General features: G+C 42.4%; 1 protein-coding gene across 1 annotated transcript; it reads left to right on the plus strand.

Annotated features, from left to right (window-relative positions):
• The first annotated feature begins 1,346 nt into the window (after positions 1 to 1,346).
• LOC143367974 (uncharacterized) lies at positions 1,347 to 5,454 on the plus strand. Its single transcript, XM_076810268.1, has 4 exons — positions 1,347 to 1,618; positions 2,487 to 2,808; positions 3,387 to 3,515; positions 4,721 to 5,454. Exons 2-4 carry the CDS (start codon positions 2,533 to 2,535, stop codon positions 5,405 to 5,407), a joined length of 1,092 nt encoding a protein of 363 aa, XP_076666383.1. The 5' UTR covers positions 1,347 to 1,618; positions 2,487 to 2,532; the 3' UTR covers positions 5,408 to 5,454.
• The last annotated feature ends 8,214 nt before the right edge of the window (positions 5,455 to 13,668 follow it).

Raw genomic sequence — 13,668 nt, forward strand, 5'->3', positions numbered from 1 at the left:
AGTTTTGCTGACTGTTAACAACGAATTTGAACTTAGATTTGTAAAATTCACGAAAAAAATAAAAATCAAGAAATATTAATGTCTGTGTAGTGGGTCCTTTTTTTAATATATCGCCCACCATATTGAATCGGCCATTGTGAATTTTGAAAATCTAAGTTCAAATTCATTGTTAGCTATCAGCAAAACTCACAATGGCCGATTCAATACGGTGAACGATATTAAAAAAAAACACCCACTACACAGTCATTTATATTTCATGATTTTGATTTTTTTTTCATGAATTTTGAAAATCTAAGTTCAAATTTATTGTTAGCTGTCTGCAAAACTCTCAATCAGGGCCGGCGGAACCCATTATGGAAGTTATGCGCCGCATAAGGGCGCTAGCCTAAGGGGGCGCTAAACAACTATATCGCACACTTAATAATAAAGGAATCCAACTCCCACATAAACAAAATGTAAATGTAATTATTTTTTATTGTACCTTGTAAAGACAAAACATATTAAATAGAAAACAGGTGTAAAAATTTTCTTGCATAAGGGCGCAAACTATCCTCGCGCCGGCCCTGTTCACAATGACCGATTCAATATGGTGGACGATATTTAAAAAAAGCACCCACTACACAATCATTTATATTTCATGATTTTGATTTTTTTTTTCATGAAGTTTGAAAATCTAAGTTCAAATTCATTGTCAGCTGTCAGCAAAACCCTGGAAATAATTGTTTAAATTTTCGGACTGACGTAAAAGTCCGTTCATCGAAGGGTATAGGCTGACGCGTTAACGAATTTTCACTTCTTTGACCTGCCACATCTCAGAAACTAATTGTCACCTCAACTTGAAAATTTCGTGTGATTGATGTCTCATCACAAGGTATCATTCGCCACAAAATTCAGTTCCAAAATCGTGGGACCAAAAAGAGGCTAGTTTCTGGGTCACTCTTTATTCCTACTCTAACTTTCACTATTTCAGAACAGACTAAAACAGTGTTCACGGTAAAAAAATTTGAAACCTCGCAAAAAAAAAATTATAGAGTGGAATTTACAACTGTCGAGCTGAGCTGCACTATCAATTTTCCATGCGATATGACAAAAACCTTGTTGTCGATATTCATGTTATTGTTAAAAGTAAATTTAGAATTTTTCGCAGGAAGCATAACATTGATCGTGGAATGAAGTAAGGTAACCGGCAACCCCGACAAGATTTCTGTCCTATCCTCGCGTTTGACGGTTCAGCCTTTTATCCGCGATATGAAATGCCACGGAATTCGACGAATTACGACCAGCAATGTGGATAAGCGTTGACTTCTATCAGCTATCGGTGCTGGGTCGACAGGCACATCGGTGTTTGCAAACTTAGATTTCCGCGCGGCGACTCCGCCAGCCGCCCTTTGTTGTGGCAATCGTCAAAGTCAGCCCGAGGTCGGCCAAACAGTGTTACTTCTCAGTTACCGTCGACGCGTTGCGAAATGTGTGTCGTCTACCCAAGCCCATCACGCCGATAACGCGTTTGGCTCGCGATTCATGGTGTAAATCAAGGTGTTTTGAAGTTTTCTTACTTCCTTGAACCAGGATCCTTCATCCCCTGGTGTAGGCGGACGTACCTCGTGCAATCTGGCGGGTAAGTGCCGTTTCTTCATCCACGATTTTATACGCGAACTGTAATTTTGAATTAGAAGTATTGCGGCAATGCGAAATTAAGGATTGCAGATACACTGCTCGAAGAAATTGGAGAATCAGCCTTGTCCTTCAGCGGTGGATGTAGTGTTTCGATAGCAGAATATACCGTGTCGGAGATTCGATGAGAATATTCATGTGCATGGCGCAGAAAAATTATCTCATTCGTTCCCTCGAATCGTCCATTGGGCAGTAATATTCTAATTATTTCTGACAGTGTATGTAATTCAGCCTACTTCATTCATACAGACCACCTCGCACGTGCATCCTTCGAATTCCTTACTTATTTCATAATATTGACAACGAAGCATAAAGTAATACTTCACTCACTGTATTTTAATACTTCAGAGTAATAGTTCCCGTCATTCTTGTTTCGAATTTCAAAAGTTGTAATCTTAAAGAGTGGGGAATCTTGTGCACAGGTTGGAGCATCTAAAACTTCACACCTGAGTAACTCTTTTCTGTTCGAACTTACGTAAACATGACAGCTACGAAAATTTGTCAGTTTCGAGGGGGAAAATGTAGCGACGGGAAACTTAAGAACAATAATCTTGAAAGCAATACTCTTTATCCGCACATGATTGTAACTATTTGTATATACTGTACGGTGTCCCGTTAACAATAATAAATAATTTCCCCGCCATAATACTACCACGTGAAACCAAGTACCTAACTTTAAGTCTCTCCGTTTTTTCTTAAATTCCCCAGCTACCATAAATGAATTTGAAAAAAAAAACATGTTCCACAGCTTCGTTGTATATATTTCAAAATGGGCACTGTGCGTAACGAAATTGATCACAATAACATTATAGTGTATGGAAGTACGTTTCGGTCAGCGTTACACAGCAATTAATAAAAATGAGGGTGAAAACAGTGCCGAGGCAACGAGTAGCTCCAAGAAATAAGATCGTCGAACCAGTATCCGAAACTGGGGCCGAAAATTTGGAAAAATCCTCGAGCAACGGTGAGCAAGCAGCATCGAAGGATGCGGAGGATGCATTTGACGGGTCCGACGGAAGCGACGCGGGTAACTCGATAGCGAAACGTTCGGAGGGCTGTGACATGAACGACGAGAAAAAGAAGGAAGCATTGGATTATTCGACGAAACCGTTAGACATGTCGATGAAACGTAAGGTACGCCATGTATGTATCTAAGCCTCGGAGCTGTCGCGTGAGCCATTCACGGCCATTTACGCGCGTATTCGGGGACGTCGCGACGATGCGTTCCGCAAAATCCCCGCGAAAATGTAAACAGACAGGAGGCGGAATGTCACGCCGAACTTGTTGATTGATTTCGCTGCGGAGCTGTCAGTTGCAGTGACTTGCGCCATTAAGCTGGAAGATAGTATGATTCGTGCAAAAGGATTCTGCTTGTTCCATCTTTTTACTAAGAGAAATTATTGTAGGATTTATCTGTAATCTTTGTTTCTAATCTTTAAGCTACGGACGCCTGTTTATTCTTCTCTGTGTGTAACTCTCTGCATTGCGCTCGCGGTACCTACTTGTTGTTTTTTTTTCTCTGTATCAAAGGGCTACAGTCAATGAATTTATTGTTATTATTTATGCAAAGTTAGGATTATCGTTAAGAACGAAGTTGCAAGACTCTCGAAATAACAGTTTCAATTGTCACGAGTGCGAACACAGAATGTGCACAGCACATTGCAATCCTCGAGTCCCTCGTCTTTGGGGTTGCTAACGTCTCTTCTTTCCAGGAGGAGGTGGCGCAGAAAAACACTTCGAATCACCGTTCGATGGCTGGCCCATCGAGCTGCTCCGAGAACTCCTATTCACTGCTGGAGGAGGACCATAAGGAAACCACTTCCAGCGACTACAACAATAACGTAAATACTCTAACGCAGCTAATTAATAATGCAGTGAAATTAGGATGTCTATGGAATAATTTTCAGTAAGCTACATTTTGCTATGGACCTTTATTTCGTCGTTTTAAACAATATGTCAACAGTACCCATCGATCCGACATCCGCTAAAAAATTTAGAAGGGGTTGAAGGTAAAAAAGAAACAGTTTTTCGTGAATATCTCTTTAGTTATCAGTTTTATGACAAAAATAGTTATTATGAAATTGGTAGCTTAGGAAATTCTGTAGAAAAAATGATTATATGAGTTTTCTCGTAGGAGTGACAAATTTTGACAAGGGAAGATCACGAACCCGGAAATTCAAAAAATTATGAAACTTTCTGGATATGTAGGGGACGTCCTCCTAAATACATCACAATTTTGTTTGCTGCCCAACTTCACTCTAAGAGGGTGCGATTATTGACCCCCCAAATTTTTTTGTTTTTGTGTTATGACTCGCGTACTGTAGGAAATAGAAAGAAGTATTCAGGAAAAAGTTACTTCTTTTAATTAAGACTATCATTTGGTATGCTACAGTTCTCACAGTTCTTATAGTCCGCGAGTTATAACGCAAAATCGGAAAACAGACGGATTTTCGGGGGTCAATTTCATCCCCTTAGAGTGAATTTTGGCAGCAACAAAATTGCGTTGTACTCTAGAGGACATCCACTATATATTGACAAAGTTTCATAATTTTTAAAAATTCCGGGCTCGGGATCTTACTATATCAAAAGTGTGAGGGTTGAAACTTAGTAACTCGTGGTACATGCAAATGGTTACTCCTACGAAAAAGTTCATACAATATTTATTATACAGAATTTCCTAAGCTACAAATTTTATAATAACTATTTTTGTCGTAATATTTATATCTAATGAGATATTCGCGAAAAACAGATTTTTTTACCTTCAACCCTCTGTAAAATTTTTAGCGGATGTCGGATCGATGGGTACTTTTGACATATTGTTTAAAAGGACGGAATAAAGGCCCAGGTTAAAATTTAGCTTGCTACAAAAATTTTATTTACTATACGGGATAGTAATAAACATTGTATTAAAGGAAAACCCTGTGCTTGCTTTCATCTCCTTGTAATTAATTCGCAAAAGATACTTGACTCTCCAGCGATTTAACTGCCTAAGTAGTGCCTTTAATTCCCTCGACGTGTTGTAAATTTCTCATTGAATATTTTTCAGACATTGTCTTCAGTCACCAATTCAGCGAACTGCTGCTCTCCGGCAGGCCCTTCCAGCAGGGAGCGCTCGAAATGTCAGAAGGACGAATCGAAAGGGGCCATCCCAATGGAGGCTGTGAACCTGTGTAAAAAGGACTGTCACGAGGAGGACGCGCCGAATCCTCGCGGATGCGCCGACGATAGGCTGAAGAACACGTTTCTTTACAAGATCATGACTGACCCGACGTTCCTGGAGAGCATACAGAAGCACAAGCAGCCGAAGAGGTACGTTTGCCAATTTTGCAAGCAGGAGTTCCCGAACAGCGACGAGCTGACCGACCACATGTACGTGAAGAAGGATGAGTCGAACCAGGTGGTCTGCTGCGCGTGCAAGAAGACGTTCGCGCAGAAACGGTACCTGAGGTACCATCAGAGATGCCATTCGGAGAGGGCCAAGTTCACCTGCGACATCTGCACCAAGAAGTACAGCAGGTTGGATAACCTGACCAGGCACAACGCGTTCCACGTGAACCCGGACAAATTCTCGTGCAGCTACTGCGAGAAGACGTTCGCCAGGAAGGATCTCCTGAACAAGCACCTCAAGTGTCACGACAATAAGTATCGATTCTTCTGCGAGACGTGCCAGAAGTTCTTCAAAAGCCCGCTCACCCTGGACAATCATCAGAAGTTCTTCCACTCGGCCAAGTAGAGAATAAAAGTAATCGTACTGGCGTGTAAATAAACGTGTTCTTGTTCCGTGTTGTTCAGACTCACTGCAAGAAGGTATAAAATGATATCCATCCATCCTACACAAAACCACACGGTACAGAAAATACGCCAACTTTTTAACGAAAACAGAAAGGGCGAAGAGAAAACCCGCTGCAGCCCCCCCCCCCCCAAGTTGCTCCGCGTTCGAACCAAGGCGGATAGATTTCATTGAACCGCCGTTCAAACAAAGAACTTCAAAGGCTATTGCGCGTACGCGAGGCATTCGGCGAAAAACCGCGGGGAAACACTGCAAGAAAACTCTTTTACCCCCGCGAAACGCCTCGCGTGCTTCTCGAGAACTTTCCCTCTTTTCGCCCTCTCTACCCCCCTCTACGCCGCCTGTACGCTTCTCGCGGTTGCTCCTCTCCCTTCGGCCTTCCAGTCGAGGTCTAAAACGTAATCCGTTTCTTCCGTTTCTGCCTCTCACCCCTGGCCACTTCGCAAAAAAAAAAGAAGTAGAAAAAAGAGAGAAAAAAGGAGCGAGCACTCTCTTTGTTTCGGCTCAAAGGGTGCAGCGCCGCCGCGATAAGGAGCACTTTGAAAATCCGACGTATTACCGCGAAGCACATCCAATCGCGAAGTAGAACAGCCACGAAGGTTGACCCGCGTCTCTTTTCCTCCTCCGTTCTCGCTTTCATCACCCCCTCCTGCCTGTTTTCTTATTTTTTCTTGACAGCCCTCCCCCACCCCCCACCCCCAGCCCCTCGTCCAGTTTTCTCTGTCTTTTCCCGCTGCTCTCTCTCTCTCGCAGCCCGGTTTAATGCAATTAAGTCGAGCGTTAAAATATCGTTCTTAATTCGCCGGCGGCACCTTTTGTTTCCTCTGTGGTTCAGCTCACGTTCGTTCCTCGTCCCTGGGTCTCTCCCTTTCACTCTTTGCCACGCTTTTCGGCTCCTTTCCAAGCTGAGCCCGTTTTCCTTTTCCCAAGGAGCACACGCACGCCGCGAGATAAAGCCCCCCCCGCTCGCAGGGTTTTAATTACTTTCTTCAGTTGCTACAGCATTTCGTATTATCGAAGTGACTGTGTTCTTTGGATCCTGAGAGCCCTTTGAGGGAAGGAGGGTAGTCGAAGTAGAGCCATCGAGTGGTCCTGAACGGCCAATTAAGGTTGCGCTGGCTATACCTTCTCTGGCGCTTCTGTGCCTACCAAAATTTCAGTTACTCAGGCTTTTTGCGAAACAGGTGACCAAGCTCTTGGACTGTATTCTGGGCACTTTAGGGGCGGCAGACGATCAGATAAATATGGATTCGAAAATGTTTGCGTTCTGCGATATAAACAATCTTCGCTGCTCAAGAATTTCTTAATAATAATTACACTGATCTTCTGATTGGCAGAGCAGCAGCAATTACATGCTCAATTTAAAATTATTTTCATTCTTTTTATCGCTTCATTACAATACTCTAACTATTACCGCGTACATGCCTCAAAGACATGTTTCGACAATTCTAACAATGTCTCTAAGTAGTCTTACAACAAACAATTCTATTCGTTCTCAAGGAGTGTTTATATCTCGGAGAGGACCCGCACTAGGGTGACTATTTAAGTTGAGCAGAAAACGCTCCTTAAGTTTGGTCACCTGTCTCTGAAACTCTATCTGCACACACTCGAGGAAAATGGAGCATTTTCAACGTCCTCGTAGAACGATCCCTCGCATTAAAGATTATATTTTTTGGTTCCCAGTCTCAGTAAAATGCTTCTCTATGCGCAATCACGATTTCCCTCGTTGCCCGACTCTGATAAAGCTTTTTTCAGCAAAAATCTTGTCCCGCAACCCCGAGAGCCTCATTTTCGCTGCTTTAACAGGCAGCAACGTTCGCCGTGTTGAATTCGTCCGCCATACCAGCTTAACGAGAATGGAAACCAGTTTTGTCCTGGTCCTAACCGCAACACAGTAAACACCGTTTACTGTTCTCACGATTGTCTGTCGAAAATCTTGCACCATCTCTTCGGCCTTACAGGGTTCGCGTGGTCCCTGGAATCTACATTTGTTTGCAGGTCAGTAACTTACACTTAAGCAGCCATGCTTCTAGCAATTAAATCAAACTAAACGGTAGCAACGCTGGAGTGATTAACCCGGATCGTTTGAAGATCTCTATTCTCATGGAAATGCTACACTGACTTTACGTCGTGATCCTTACGGGTTGAACGTCTTAAAAAAATACGAAGCATTCCGGCAAATATTCCCTCCTGACACCAGGCAGAAGTGCGGAAGGAACGTCGAAGGAAAACAGAGCACGAGGCAAGGACTGCTTGAGCTTTCCGCGACGCCACTATGCTAGACTCTTGCTATGTTCAAAAGCGTCCCTTTGATCCATTTATTTCGGGCAGCCCGCGTGTAGTATCGCGTGGACTCGACCAAAAATGTAACAAAGTTTCCGCGAACGCCCTGATGCGGATGCCAGCAGGGATTTTGCGGTCCCTTTTGCTGGCCGAGCGTCGAACTCCGTTCTTCCTTTGCTGCTTTTCACCGGTGTCGTCCTTTTGACGATTACGCGTCCGCCAGGATTCTTGAATATTCATTAGGCGTTCTGCCGTTTGCTAGGTCCTCGCCGAAAAATTCTGTCGAATTTCGTGTCGCGGATCGAAAAAACTCTGTTGAGTCAAAGGTAAACGGTCTTTGCGAGAGTCGCGCGAATTCGGCAGCGAATTAACCCACGTCTCTCCCTCCTTTTCGCCCCTACTGACAAATGCTTTCGTTTCCGCCGTCAGAAGATAGCGAATTCTTTTACTTGCTCTGCAGAGATAAAAATGGAGGAAAAAACGGGGGGCATGGGAAGTACTAATGAACCTATGGACACGCACAAAGGTGGACATTTACGCGTCAGGCGCGTCCGTGATCTGCTCCTGCTCCCTAATCCCTCCCGCGGCACGCGAAATTTCAGGTATTATACTGTGGAAGAATCCCTTTGATGTCCCGTTTTACATACAATATTTACGTACCTACCATCTCGGGAGGACCTTAAACTTCTTAAAGATATTTTCAAGGCCTCGGAGTATTTTCCGCGGGGCTTGTTGCATTAAGAATTCAGGGAGAGGGGAGAGGGGCGCGGTGGCATTTACTCATTCGGATATTAACGAAAAGTTTGGAAAGTAGCATTTAGCGTAGGAGTAAACACCGAGGAATTTATCGATCCTTCCACTGTTCGCTTAATTTCAAACTGGTTGCCTCTGATGGATTAAACATTCAGTCTGATTGCAGCCGATTTTTCCAATGCTGGACCAACGCAATGTCCACGAATTGCTATTTCAATGAAGTTGCTTTGAAACGTAGTACGTAATCAGAAGTTTAAAGTTACACGGTATGTGCATAGGGGGAGTCCGGGAGACTTGACCATATGGGAGAGTTGAGCCGCTTCAAATATCTGTTTTAAATTTCGCGGTAGGCGGGCGATTGTCAAGCCGTAGCTTGTGAATTCTTTACCGTTACCATGTCATGTAACAAAAGGACGATCGGTTGTTCGCTTTAGCTGTGAGTCAGGAGAACGTGTTTCTTCGTGTTCAGAGTGAGATACAAAGTAGAAGCTCAATTAAAGTATATAAGATAATTATTGTAATGTCTAAAGTTTGCCGCTGCTTATTATAAACTAAAGCAGATTGTTGTTTTTTTCATATGTTCCCGAGTTACTAGAGTATGGTCAAATCTCCCCGCATGGTGGATTATATCTCCCAGCGCTCGGGGAGAGATGAGGCAAATCTCATTTTTTATAAAATTTAATTTAGTGCTTACATTTATTGACTTATTTAAATTATATAACCCTCAAATTATAGTCTGATAACAAGGCTTTACTGTGATATAAATATAAAATCGATGCATCCCATACCCTAGATTTTATGAACCTTCGAGTAAAAGGTGGTTCAACTCTCCCGGACTCCCCCTACATATTACCAATCGCTAGTAGCGAGTGGCTTGTCGCAGCGACATCGCGAAGGAAAGCTTCCAACCCCTTCAGCTCGCGCTACCCCGTCGCACCGGGCTGGATTTCGACGCCGTCGTTCTGGCAGCCACTTCCCGGAGCGTTTTTTTCACCACGGTGAAGCAAGCATAAAAACAAACGACGGGACCGCAGTGAAGGCGGGTGCACGCGTGCAGCGCCACCGCGCGAGTTAGGTAAACGAGCTACGAAATCGCGGGGGGTGGAAGCGAGAACTCGAGTGAAAACAACCACTCTCGATGGCAACGCGATCGACTATGTCGATGAAAGTGCTAAAAGTTGTCACCATCATTTTCTACACCCTTCTGCGTAACACTGCAACTTTAGAACGTACAGACATAGTGACGAAATTCTATTCGTTTGATTACTACCATGTAATTCTGAATTTTATTTTTCTCTCTTGGGATTAATTAGTGTGCTTTTTTAGTGCGTTGAGCTCAACTTGATTTAACATATTTCTGGAATCATTAACCGCTTCGCGCGAATGTATTCATTTTATTTCCACGGCCTTGTCTTCCCTTTCATGGTGCGCAACCGTGAATTCGTACTCCTGGGAACAAGGACTCGTTATCCTTTGAGCCACGTTCGCTCAGATTAATATTATATCAATGCCGTGTCAAAGAGGACGCCTTTTCTCACCCTTGTTTCCGTGCGCCCTGAAACGTCACCCTTTCGCGCTTTCGAAGCTCACTCGAGTGGCCGAGCAGCGAGTACCTCGTGAATAATTGATGCAGAAAACGTGGTCCACTGATGGCGACGAAAAATTTTGTTGGATTTTCTTCGATAGAGGTCAGCACGTGTCGATAGCGTCACTTTGCAGGGTACTGGAATTCGAGAAAGTGCAGGGTATATCATTGAAATTATTCTCGTACTCTACGCAAGCACTGCTATTTGCTGGACTATTAGGTAGAGTGTATGTGTATGTACATACCTACTGCGATGTTCTTTTGCGTCATATAAGTAAAGTAAATTACATAGCACAGGGGGGGGGGGTGTGTATAGGGTTCGTCGGTTTTTAAAAACTGGTTTCTTTTTAGACGTTAGTAAAATTCGAAAACCGGTGTTTAAATTTAAAAATTCGGTATTACCAATACACTAGAATTTTAATATATAAAAATGAAATAACTATTTAATTAAAAGCGTTAACATTTTGACTAGAAATCGCCTCGGACACAAGCATATTGTAGTAGTAAATTTTTCTGAAGAAAAATACTAAATGAATGACAGTATTACAGTATATACAATTTTTGTAGATTTTTTTTTTTTATTTACTTGGTTTTGTATAGATAGAGTATATTTTATTTTGTTATATTTCTGTGATTCCATAAATATTTTAAAAGAACTGTCAATTTTCAAAATAAGTATAAATATTTATTTACTATTTTCATTTCTTTGGTGTGGTGAAAATTCGAAAACCGGTTTAACTGGTTTTGGGAATACTGAAATTCGAAAATCGGTTTTTTCAAAAGTCACTTTTTGTATAAACCCTAGTTGAGTACGAAGGAGTTTCAATTTGGTTGTTACTAAATCGTTAACACCTATATAATGTCTTTTACACTTACCCCCTGTTCAAAATTTTCACTTTTTTTGGTTAAACAGAGGATGGTGCATAACTTGAAATACTCGAATGTTTGTCAATGTCGTTTTGAAATTATTGTTAGAAGATTTAGCAACAAAATAAAGAAAATGAGAATATGAAAAGTAAAGAAAATATAATACGAGAAATAAAATAATGAAGTAGTAAGATACAAGCAACTAATAAATTGAAAATAAGAATAATAATAATGTACAATAATAAAATTCGCAAAACGTGTTCCACGGAGGGGTGCGATACCAAATTGCCCAGAAAATCGTTTATTCTATCTCTCACGACTAAAAAAAAATGGGGAGGTAGGAATCGTTTAGCATTACAGTCAGCGAATCGAAGAAGCAGAAACTTGCATTCTACACAACTTAGCTCGTAGGAAGTAAGGAAAGACCGGTTCGCTTTGGGGGCAGGCAGGCGTGCGCAGCCAATAATCGCTGATAATTTATTAAGGGAGGCTCCTCTGTCGGGGATTCTGCGTTATTTAAGAAAATAAATATTTGATATCCCAAACAAAGGCTCGGCCGCAGCGAAAAGAAGAAAGTTGTGGGGGGGTGGGAAGCTGGAAATCTGTGTAAGAAGCAGCCGCGGAGGCTAAAAAGTGTCGAGGGGAGAGTCGACTGGAGGGAGAGGCTCGAGGGGCAGGGGGTGGCGACTCATTGGCCGTGAAATATGGGGTAAAAGGTTCGATAATTGATTACACAGATTTTTTATGCCGCAAGAAGCCTTAATTCGCGCCACGCCGCCCCTCGATAATTCCGCGCCAGGAGAACCGACCGAAACGAGCTTGGAATATCGAGTCGTCCGATGTAAAACGATCTCCGAACCCTCCTGGAGTGCGTCACGGTTCGTTGGACCAGCCTTACCTCGGAGAAGAAACCAAAAGAAAAATGTTTTAATTATTACCTAACGACGATCTATTATCTTTGTTGTTGGTTAGGGTCCAGGATGAATGTTCCCGCAACATCTCGATTTGTTTCAATGATCCATCAACAGCGGTTAATCCAATATCAGGTACAGATTTTTAAAATGCTATCGTTCAATTGGAGGAGGTGAAGGGATTAATAGGGGGTCTCAGAAACGCGAACGCCGCGCAGGGGGGGAGGGGGTAGATTAGAGATCGACAGGTGGACGAATAAAGGGACATTGGCCGCTGGTATTCGAAGGGTAGATCCGAGTATTTTCCGCGGGCAGCATTACGTATCGCGATATTAATTTTTATTGGTAGCTGAAGCCGACAGAGCGACCGATAGGGGAGCACGCTCGGCGGGGCCACTGTATTGATTAAAATGTGGACCGGGGGGCGAACAATACCTTGTTTCGCCGGGGAAAAAAATCATCGCCACTCTAATTTGAAAATATTGAAGCTCTGCCCGAGCGTAACGAGGAGTAAAGGAAAGAGAGGGAACGGTAGGAGGTGGCAACCAGATGCGCGAGAGGGGGGTGGTCGATTTATATACTCACTCTGCACGTACGAGCGTTCGATGGGAAAACGTCGCGTCGCCGATACCGATAGGCCTGGGCTCCTTTGTTTTTCTACTAATTAAATTGCCTCGTCGACCCTTTCACCCCCTCCCCCGCCGACCAACCCTTCGTCGCGGCGACCATCGTTTGAACTTTCCTCCTCGCCGACGATTCGAAGGGTTTCGCCATCGGTTTCGTGAGATGGACTAATTAATTACCCGTTGATCCTGCAACCCGCCAGTCAAGGAGATTTAACTCTGCGGTTTGGTTGTCGTTTCTCTCTCCCCCCTTCACCTCATAGGGTTGATCAGTCGACGGTTCTTTTTTCATGCGTGTATCGTTTCGCAAAAAAGAAGAACGTATTTCGACGTTTGTCCGCGCAAGTCTACTTCGTCTTTAAGGGGTTAGACCACCTTGGCTAGGCCAAGAAATATCGCATCTTTGGGAATTTATTTCTAAGTGACAAAAACATTTTTATCTATAAAAATGTTTCGATGAAGGTGGAGACATCTTTGAATAATATATACAATTTTTTTTTCAAATATCACAATATTCCGAAAACTTTAAATGCGTTTCCCTCGAAACCACGTTTTTCGAAATGGTATACGCTGTAATTCGGGTAAAACTCTAGGGATTTTTATACAATTTTGTACAGATGTTCTTAAATGTATTCTCTACCGTCCGACCGTCAATTTTGTCGATATTGTAATTTTTACCTGACTTAAGCGTAAATAAAGTCCATTTTCTTACACGCGAAACGAGCTTTTTGCTTCAAAGTGTAGCTACTTTGTTATTTTTCAACCAATCAAAAAAATTGACGGTCGGGCGATAGGAAATACATTTAAGAACATCTGTGCAAAATTGTATAAAAATCCACAGAGTTTTACTGAAACTATCGCATAGACGGTTTCGGAAAACGTGGTATCGAGAAAAACGCATTTAAATTTTTCGGATTGTTTTGATATTTAAAAAAAAAATTATTCAAATATGCCACCATTTTCATTGAAAAATTTTTGTCGATAAAAGTGTTTTTGTCACTTGGAAATAAATTCCCAAAGATGTGATATTTCTTGACCTAGCCAAGGTGGTGTAACCCTTTAATATTTACACTGCCGCTCTGCCTTGTATCTCTGAGAATTGTGTATTAGACACATTTAAAAAAAAAAAAATTGTAGGCGACATTAAGTACTTATCGTTGAATGTAATAAAATCTTACAAAT

This window comes from Andrena cerasifolii, chromosome 1 (genome assembly GCF_050908995.1).
Source record: "Andrena cerasifolii isolate SP2316 chromosome 1, iyAndCera1_principal, whole genome shotgun sequence".
In the NCBI taxonomy this organism is placed as follows: domain Eukaryota; kingdom Metazoa; phylum Arthropoda; class Insecta; order Hymenoptera; family Andrenidae; genus Andrena; species Andrena cerasifolii.

Bases quoted from the DNA above. Each gene is read 5' to 3' on its own strand.
- LOC143367974 (XM_076810268.1), top strand. From the start codon at position 2,533: ATGAGGGTGAAAACAGTGCCGAGGCAACGAGTAGCTCCAAGAAATAAG. The intron at 2,809-3,386 runs GTACGCCATGTA...TCTTCTTTCCAG, and splicing joins ACATGTCGATGAAACGTAAG to GAGGAGGTGGCGCAGAAAAA. The intron at 3,516-4,720 runs GTAAATACTCTA...AATATTTTTCAG, and splicing joins CCAGCGACTACAACAATAAC to ACATTGTCTTCAGTCACCAA.